General features: G+C 33.6%; 1 protein-coding gene across 1 annotated transcript; it reads right to left on the bottom strand.

Moving 5' to 3' along the window:
* Window positions 1-558: 558 nt before the first annotated feature.
* LOC131652374 (chaperone protein dnaJ 13) lies at window positions 559-8,903 on the bottom strand. The gene is made up of 13 exons (XM_058922219.1): window positions 8,595-8,903; window positions 8,226-8,512; window positions 7,769-7,966; window positions 7,565-7,679; window positions 6,915-7,001; window positions 6,578-6,666; window positions 5,237-5,321; window positions 4,215-4,268; window positions 3,745-3,825; window positions 3,118-3,195; window positions 1,818-2,057; window positions 1,180-1,287; window positions 559-1,080 (listed from the first exon to the last, which is right to left on the bottom strand). Exons 1-13 carry the CDS (start codon window positions 8,736-8,738, stop codon window positions 1,024-1,026), a joined length of 1,623 nt encoding a protein of 540 aa, XP_058778202.1. The 5' UTR covers window positions 8,739-8,903; the 3' UTR covers window positions 559-1,023.
* Window positions 8,904-9,515: the final 612 nt, after the last annotated feature.

The following is a 9,515-nucleotide window of genomic DNA, read 5'->3' as shown; positions in this document are numbered from 1 at the left end:
CGTGGTGGCTGAATTTCTAGCAGTTGCAACACTACAAGTCTTTCTTATGTGTCTTATTGAAAAGCTTATTATTTGCAGTGTTGCTCTTGATCGATTCTCCAGTATGATTCTTAGAGTTCTTTTTAAAACCTTCAAACAATCCTTTCTTACTCCTCTACTTCTTGCCTTTATTGTTTCTTGATTCGTCAAACAATCCCCTTATCTTCAAACAATCCTTTCTTTAATATGTACCAACATAAATAAAGAGGAAACCGACAATTTTAAATTTTAAAATGAAATAACTTTATATAACCTTAACTTTCGATCAATCAGCTATTAAGTGAAAACATTCCATTTTTTCTTACCCATAACTTATTTATCCTCTGAACAAAATTAAATACCAAATTGAATGCAGTCTACTTTTAAGTAGAAACAGATTTTCTCCACGATGATACCATATATTACAAAAAGATTTACTCCTACAACATTAATTGCTTATTAAGCTGCATGAGAAGGTTATCAGGCCTCTTGATAGCCAAGCTACAAATGTATAAACAGTGCCTTGGCTTGTAAAGGAAAAGAAAGTGAACAGATGCAAAAATATTTCCGCACTCAATGTTTATTCCCTCTGATGTTTTGTCACTTCTGATGTACCAACTAAAAGCAACAAACCCAGGTGAAAATTACAGCCATTGGGTAAGAGTGAACTTATATGGTTGGGCAAGGACAACCAACACACAATAAAAGGAACAATCCCCAAATTTGGGGTCCAGCAGCGGCAGCAATGTTGACACAGGGCAGAGTGCAACAGCATGACAAAATACTACAATAACATCCTAAAATACCCTTATTTCATACATTTTCAGGGCGTAACAAAAGAGGAAAACAAAAATAAGTTAAAAGTGAGGATACCACTGGCCCAAATATGGTAGAAGGTATCTCTTTTAATTCCATCTAACAGTACAAAATGTTTTACCTCGAGCACGCAAACAAGGCAAAACTGGACGGGGTAACTAAGATAGAGATGTGTATACTAGTATTTCTTTATATCCTGTGGATGCCCTGGGGTATCAGTAATTCTTCATAGTCATCAACCAAGACCTGTTTCAAATATTCTAATTAGCTCATATAACCAACCAGGTAGAAAAGGCTTATTATACACTTAACTTTTTAAAAAGTAACAAGAACAACTGCTAATACCCTGTGTTGATTGCTGGCATAAGAATATTCTACATATAACATTTTGTGCTCTCCTGGACAGGGATCACAGAAACCCATGATTCCTGATTTCTTTACACCTTCGTGAAGCTGCATCAACAAATAGGACACTCATTATACATTACTCAATGATAATACTTGCAGCCGCAAAGGGGAAAGCATGTGTTCTCCCAAAACCTAATTTTGGCAAAGTTACAATCTGGCTTCAAATTTCAACTATATCATTAAATAGGAATTTGCTTGATCAGTAATTGATCAAAATTCAATATGTAATCCATACAAGTAGTAACTTCTGAGTGAATTTTCTGACTTGAAAAACCTTTCGAGTAGGTTTTTGAAGCTTCAGGATAAATGAAGGTTACAGTGTTGATTAATTGCCCAAGACTTCAGAATTGAGATAAATGCATTGATCAACAAATACATGTATTGGAAACACAACTTTAGAACATAAGTTTAGTCAGTCCAAGAAATTAAACGGAAAAACGTAAACCTATACTTAACTCTATTATTCCATTCCATCCTTTATATAGTGCACGCAAAACAATTGTTGGTTAAAATTATCAAACTTTGTAATTAACAAATGTCTAGAATAGTTCTTGAGAAAAAGTGAGGAACCATACCTTAAGTTGACTGGAATCATTAACTAGAAAGTTTAGAGGCGTTGTAACATCGATGACTCCTGAAGTAGATTCAAAACTGGTTTCATTTGAAGAATCCAAGTTGTTTAGAATTGTATCACTTCCATATAGCGCTTTCATAATAACCAGTCCATCCATTTCTAATTGCTTGTTTCTTTTCCTATTAGCCACATTTTGTTGTAATTTCTGAGCTTTTTCCGCTGCAGCCCTTCCTTCTTGAACCTGCACAAGTATTTGCAACCAGGAAAGGAGCGGAAGGGGTGTTAAGCTAACACAATATTTACCTTCATTTATTTTATATGAATGTAAAGCCAAAAATAATACTAATCAAGCAATAGTTGAGATCTAAATAGATGGTTGAGATTAAAAAATTTCATTTAAATAATACACATGTCTCTCCTTAGTCTATTCTATCAAGATTGCTGCAAAATTGTAACCAAATTGTGAAAAGATCGTGAACAATTTTATATATTAACAATTTTAGGATGTCTCCATACTTCAGTCATATTATATGAAGTACGGACGCCTCTAGGAGTAGGCGTGTTGCGATGTCCGACACGCGTCGGTGTCCTACACTTAAATGACACCCTTATGACATGTGTCGAAAAAAATCAGAAAAGTCAGATAAATGTCCCCAAAAAAATGGTTTATTTCTTTGCTTCAACACTCTTTGAATCAGTGTGCTACACCCAAATGACACTCATCACACATGTCGGACAATTTAAATAAGTGTTTCAAAAGAATTGTTTTTTTGCTTCATGACACCTTTATACACCATCTTATGTTTTTCACTGCCATAATCCACCATCGACAAGACTGTACCAATGCCAATAGGACAGCGTGATTAACACTACCTAAAAATCTATAGTTAATGCGGAAAAGACACATGAAGGAGTGACAAATGATAACAAGATAAAAATTGGAACCATCTTATGACTCCACATTGCAGTCAAATTTATAAAATCACAGAATTATGTTAAGACATTCAATGAATGGTTAAACAAAATAATATTGGGGGGAGGGGGATTCATTCATTATACCAAGGTGTGCCTATACCATGAATTAACAAGTAGCAGAACCCAAACTATTAAAAGTGTAAATGAACATAGTTATAACACAGGAAGAAAGTATAGGATATCTTACATGAGGAGAGTACAAGTTACACACCAGAAACAACTATATTTGGTTAATAGCACATTAATCATCCATACACTACTACCAAAAAATATAGTATGGAATCCTAACATCACTACTCGGTTAATAGCATATTTATCATCCATACCTGAGCAGAACTTTTCCCCTCCTTCTCCAGAGCCTTCTGCTTACTCCTTTTAAGGTAATAAGGTTTAATGAAAAATTTCTGCAAATACAGCTTGAATATTAGATGTGCATCTATAAACAAAACAAGTTATTTATATTAGCTAAAATGTTAAGGACATATCATCAAATTGTTCAATAAACCAAACAAGCACCTCTATTATTAGCTAAATAATTAGTTATTTTGATTTTTCAATATAATTTTTTTTTAATTTGTATTACAAACTAAACTCTAAATAACCACAATTCACAACAAATTAAATTACCATTATAAATATGACTTTCAATGGTTCCTTATGATAAGATCAACAATATATTTATTATTAAACTAAGTCGGCCTCGTTGATAAAATCACCCTGCTGATACCGATAGATTATTTGGATTCACACTTTTTCAACCCAAGGAAAATTATGGGATCAAATTATCAATGTTAAGAGGAAAACAAGTGAAAATAGTTTCCTCTTACAGATACTAGCAATAACCTGAGTGTAAAATATTTAAAGGTCTTCACAAAATAAATTTCCAGACAGCACTGACAACACTTACAACTGTTCATAAGTTGGTTATCAACGTAAAGATAATTTGAATTCACCTTCAGAACTAAGTAAAAAGATGCTGGAATAACAAATGCTCCAGTAGCAAACACAGGATTCAAATAATCCGTCAGCAAAATCTGCAAGTAATAATACATAGAAACAAAGTAAGTCAAACAGAAAAATTTAAATTGCATGAATATAAAATAATAATAATAATAATAATAATAATAATAATAATAATAATAATAATAATAATAGCAGTGTTATTTATAACAGTAATAATAAAAAAAATAAGCCCCTCAACTAAAGAACCTAACTCATTTCTGATAATCGGTTATATTAGCTAATAGCTAGTCTAAGAAGGCATTGCGCATAGTTCAATTCTGACAGGCCTTTAGAGCATATCTTAACAATCAAAAAGAAATTACACACAAATCATCATATATAAAACATCTGAATAAAAGTCAAATCAAAAAATGTTGTCTAGCATCTATCAGGTTAAACATGTAAAGAAGACTCTTCTTACAGGAACAACCAGCTTCTGACCCCCACGATAGAGTTCAAATCTCCAGGAAATACCCTGAAAAGGTTAAATAAATTGCATGACAATCTATACAAAAAATCATTAACGGAGTAAAAAAAAAATAACATTTTGTATTGAACCCTAAAATGAAGGGAAGGGAGGATTATGAAATAGAATCTTTTAAGTTTCCATAGGTGGAAATAGGGAACTGTTAATGTGATATAATAAAAACATAATATGGCCTAATTCGGTATTTGAATAGGGTATTTTAAGAGAAAAAGTAGTTTATTGGACCATTAAAAGTACCGTGTCCCCAAATAACTTGTGTTTGATGACTCGGTCAAGAACTTAACAAACTGCGTAGATTTTTGCAGGGTATTTTAACAGTAAGAATCCCAGAAATCATACCAGTCTCTTTAGCTACTCTGTATGGTGAGGAAAAGGGGAGTGAAAATCTAAGTTAGGTCTTCGTCCTCCATTTTATTTTTTCTTTCCTACGGTACAGAATACGAGTCCTCGTTACCCTATAGGATGGCCATGTGTTTGTGCTTCTGCTTAATTCTCTAAGCTACTCAAATAATATGGTGATGATAATGGAAAACTGGAATACTGCATGAAGATTGATATTTTTCAAATTGAGTTATAGTGGTGGTCCTTGATGTTTATGTGTAGGCAAGTTTTTTGGGCAGGATGAGATGCAGATTTAAGGTTTATGAGTAGAGGCTTGAAAGTTTGACGTCAAATTGTTTGGCTTGAAATACATAATACACACATTTCAAGCCTAGAAAGCTCTAGCATGAGGAATCCTGTTATAGATGTTACAGAAGTATAAAACCATTTACGTACACTACTATTTATAGGTTTAAAGTTTTGACACTGTACATGATAGCAAATTGAATTTAAATTGTAACAGCAAATATAAGATTTTCACCCTAAGCCTTAAGTAAACCGCTTTAATTAACCATATAAAGGAAGACATGAACTATAAACATGGATAATAGTAAAAGAAATCATTAATGCAGTACCTGAATTCCAATTACATACAACCAGCGCACAGTACTGAATTTTGATAACTTCCTTCCACCACCAACTTCCATCTCAATGGAAGAACTAAAAGATTAAATGGTTTAATGTCAAAAACAGATAGCATAAAAACAAATTCAAAAACTGAATATCAATGAGTAACAAAAATATATGGCAAGTACGACTAGCGATAATGCAAAATCAGCTTTAGTAATCAACAAAGAGTAGTAGACTCAACTAAAATTAGCATTCTACTTGCTGTTTATGGCATATTTTAAATCATTAAATATTCAAATTTACTGTTTTCAATATTTTTCCCAACCAGGTGGGATCAGATACAGGACCAGATGATGCCATAATAACCATCTGCCAAGCTATCACATATATTAATTTAAAAGATGTACTAGTAAATTTATTTCTGAATTACTATTGAACTATTTGGTCTAAATGTCATGTTTGGTCAACTCTCCTTAGTAGGGCTTCCATGGATCTTCTACACATATGTCAAGCCACCTAAGAGAGACTATATCATCTTTTTTTACAACTGTAGCTAATTCAATTCACAATCTTACTTTGTATTGTGTAATCCTTATTCATTGTAAGGTTCTCATCTTTGTAACATTTTCAATCATGAACCTTCTGGAGTTCTATACTCCAATTTTCACCTCTACACTGAAATTTCTGTCTCCTGCTAAATTTTTGTTCTATATGCTCTATTGTACTTCAACTTAGACAGAAGATGTATCTCCCAAACACCTTTTTCAATAATCAATATCTTAAAATTTCATTTTCTTTAATCTTTTGACGCTCCAAGCTCCAACACTACCGTCTGCAAAAAGCAGTTATCAAGACACATTTCTTATATCTCATTCAACATATAATATGATGAATGAGATTCCTCGATAGAGAGATGTTTAATAAGATCACTGCTTTAAAGAAACCGACTGCAACAGCTCAACACTTTATCCTAGCCATCCCCTTTCAATTTAAATTTAATCAAAGAAGAAAAAGTTTCTTCTTTGACCATATCAGATGCCATCTTTCATACCTTTCCCGTTTACCAAACAAGAAAATAGACCCCCAGGATAAAAGACGAAAGAGATAGAGGTGTATGGAGCGTCACTGGTTGAGGAACCTCATATCATTCAATGTTAAGGGGAACTGAATAGGCAGCCATTCCTAACCAATTATTTAAAGGAGATGTTGACTAGATGGAAAAACTAACCCTGTTAACCTTTAAAGAAACATGATTCCACAATGGTTTACTATTTCCACAATAAAAACAAAGGAAACTTGAAAACAGACATCCGAACTAAATTTTCAACTAATCAGATTTTTCATACCTCCCAACTCTTCCTGCAATGCAGCCATGAGATTTAGAAGAAAATCGATGAGTATAATGAACCGATGTCTCAAAAGAACCTGTGCCAAACTAAAGGAGATGAGAAAGAATTTAGTCTAGGAAAAGATGAAAAACATAAATTGCTCTATACAAATTAGCAAAGACTTAAGACCACTATTCAAAAGATGGAAGTGCATGATCTGTCACTTTTTTCTCTCTCCTTTTCAAAGAGTATAATAGTGAATCATACTGGACAGCTTTTAAACAACAAGGTAGTGAATTTCTAGTACAAAACTACAAGACTGACTATCATAGATTATGCAGAAACATTGAAGTACCTTCACTTCTCCAGAAGCAGTCCTTCTCTTATCTTTTTTCTGCCACCCTACGGCTACAGATGAATGTGATCCCAACAAGAGTTGTATCTGAAATACACACAAAAAGAAACATATCACAGATGGAGGATATTCCAAAACTGTCTCATATTGCTCGCGGTAACAAAAAGCCCCACTCATCAATGCTTTGAAATGGCCAACACTTATATGACCAAATTCTTGTGCAAATTACTTAAAAAGAGATTTGAATATTTAAAGTACCAAAGATACAAACTCTGTTGATGCTCATCTATTACAAGATCAAAAAATATGTCCCCACAGTTAGAAATTGTAAAACATAAAGACAGATTATTTATTTGTTCCCTAGATTTTAGGATGTTGCTTATACAAAGTAGATCTTGATTTTCTGGAAGAAAGCCAGATACAGTGGATGCATCTAAATATCAACAAATCGCGCAGTTAAACTGATTAAATCTCATATTTATCATTAGATCAATCTTACTTTAAGTCGACCTATGCATTTCCACACAATGTTATGTAGACTTGCTCATGTTGTTATGCTGTCAACCTACATTCCAAGTTTGTATCCGTGTGCACTAGATATGATGACACCATAGATGAGAAAGAAAAGTTCATAGCATAGAATAAATTACACTTCCGTTTGTTGTATCTGACAGTTGGCGGGTCCATGCATTAGAAAGATTCAATGAACCATCTTTCAAAGACAGTGTTAAGCCTGCTGTTGCAGATGAGTGTGAGGATATATGCCTGTGACATGAACAAGAAACATATAAATCATCACGGAGACTGACAAAAGAGCATTGTTGAAATAGATTTGCAAAAAACTAATCACCCACCGAGATGTCTGAACCCCAAGTAGCGAACGTAAACCAGCTGAAGCCATAAAGTCTATTGACGAAGCTTCTGAAAGTTGATGACTTAATACAGCATTAGCACCTCCACCACCTACATGTCCATCAACTGCTAAATTGCCGCCAATCACGGCAACACTTCGTTTTGACAACTCAGACTGAATTTCACTTGTCATTGCCATTCTGATGCCCAAAAACATCACACAAAAACATATATCATCAAATAAAGTTTTAAGGATGAATATCTCAACACATGCATCGCAACAAGGCATGAGATCATCCAGTAGATTTCAGCTTCATCCATCATTTCTTACATCAATATTCAAGTTCCAATACCATCAAAATAATTCCTAACAACAAGATATATATACTAGAATACATTTTCAGCAATATTAATGCACTTCAAAATTTAAAAAGTAACAAAACATTCGTAGAGAAATACCCTTGGAAGAGGCCTTCACCAACTAGATACTGTGGCAAAGATATATTGGACATAATCGTCCCGGAAGATTGAATCCGCGCCGCTTTCTTTTCCAGTTCCCTCATTCTCTTCATTCTATCCAATTCAGCTTTAATCTCTTCAACTTTCTCCAAACTCGGACCAAGTTCCAAACCAGATTTCAATCCTTCCATACCATAGATATCATAAACTTGCCTTTTAATTGGATCTGACAAAATCTCATACGCTTCACACACTCGTTGGAAATTCTCCGTAGCAGCATCTTTTAACTGATAGAGTAAAAAACGGCAGTGAAGAAATTGCAAAACGAAGTGGAAATAGAAGCGTAAGAGAGAGTTTAACAATGCATACGTTAGGAGATTGGAACTTATCGGGGTGATAGAGCTGCGCCCATTGACGATATGCTTTGCGAATTTCTTCATCGGAAGCTTCGGGGGATAAATTCAAAACTGCGTAGAGTTCTCTCTTGTCTTGTTCTTCGTTAAGTTCCGCCATTGCGATGGAAAATTTGGAGCTCGAGTGGGGGTTAGGGTTTTGCAGAGAATGGTGAATGGAGAGGGTTTAAGGGTGAAAGAACATTTGCTTACGTCAGCAAATGTTCGAATCAAAACGAAATCTCAAAGATGGATTAGTGGAATGGTTTATCCGGGTGAGTGTCTGAAAATATTGTGAAAAACTAATTACTGTAGTAATTAATTAAATTGTTTTTGGTTGTCCTGTGGCGTGGAGCGCAGGAAAGGTTTTTCTTTGGACACAGTAAATGTTAAGGGAAGTTTTATTCTTTGGGTCTGTTTGATAAAATTAGCGGTTGACTGATAAGTTAGCTGATAGCTTATAGCTTATGACTGATGGCTGATGACAGATGACTTATAGCTTATAGTAGATGATTGAGACTGATAACTTATAAGCTAATTGAAGTGTTTGGTAAAATTAGAGGTTCAATTAACTTATAAATGTAAAATGACATAAAAGATATTTAATATATAACTATTTTATTTTAAATTAAAATAAATTATAAAGATTAAAAATGGATATTAATTAAAATAATAAGGATAAAAAAGAAAGAAAAAATAATAAGCTATAAGACATAAGCTAAAACGCTATTTAAAATAACGTCTGGAAAATAAGCTATAAGTTAGTAAAATAAGCTATAAGCTCGTGATGAAAAAACTGTCACCAAACGGGTCTAATTTATCATATGAGCTTATAAGACATAAGACATAAGCTATAAGCTCGAAAACATGTCTTACCAAACAAAGCCTTTATCTTTGG

This window comes from Vicia villosa, linkage group LG2 (genome assembly GCF_029867415.1).
Source record: "Vicia villosa cultivar HV-30 ecotype Madison, WI linkage group LG2, Vvil1.0, whole genome shotgun sequence".
NCBI lineage: Eukaryota > Viridiplantae > Streptophyta > Magnoliopsida > Fabales > Fabaceae > Vicia > Vicia villosa.
Note: the sequence above shows the minus strand (reverse complement) of the source record. Positions and strands in the feature narration are given on the sequence as shown.

Bases quoted from the DNA above. Each gene is read 5' to 3' on its own strand.
- LOC131652374 (XM_058922219.1), bottom strand. From the start codon at position 8,738: ATGGCGGAACTTAACGAAGAACAAGACAAGAGAGAACTCTACGCAGTT. The intron at 3,826-4,214 runs GTAAGAAGAGTC...TATTACTTGCAG, and splicing joins GTCAGAAGCTGGTTGTTCCT to ATTTTGCTGACGGATTATTT. The intron at 2,058-3,117 runs GTATGGATGATA...ATACTTGTGCAG, and splicing joins AGGGGAAAAGTTCTGCTCAG to GTTCAAGAAGGAAGGGCTGC.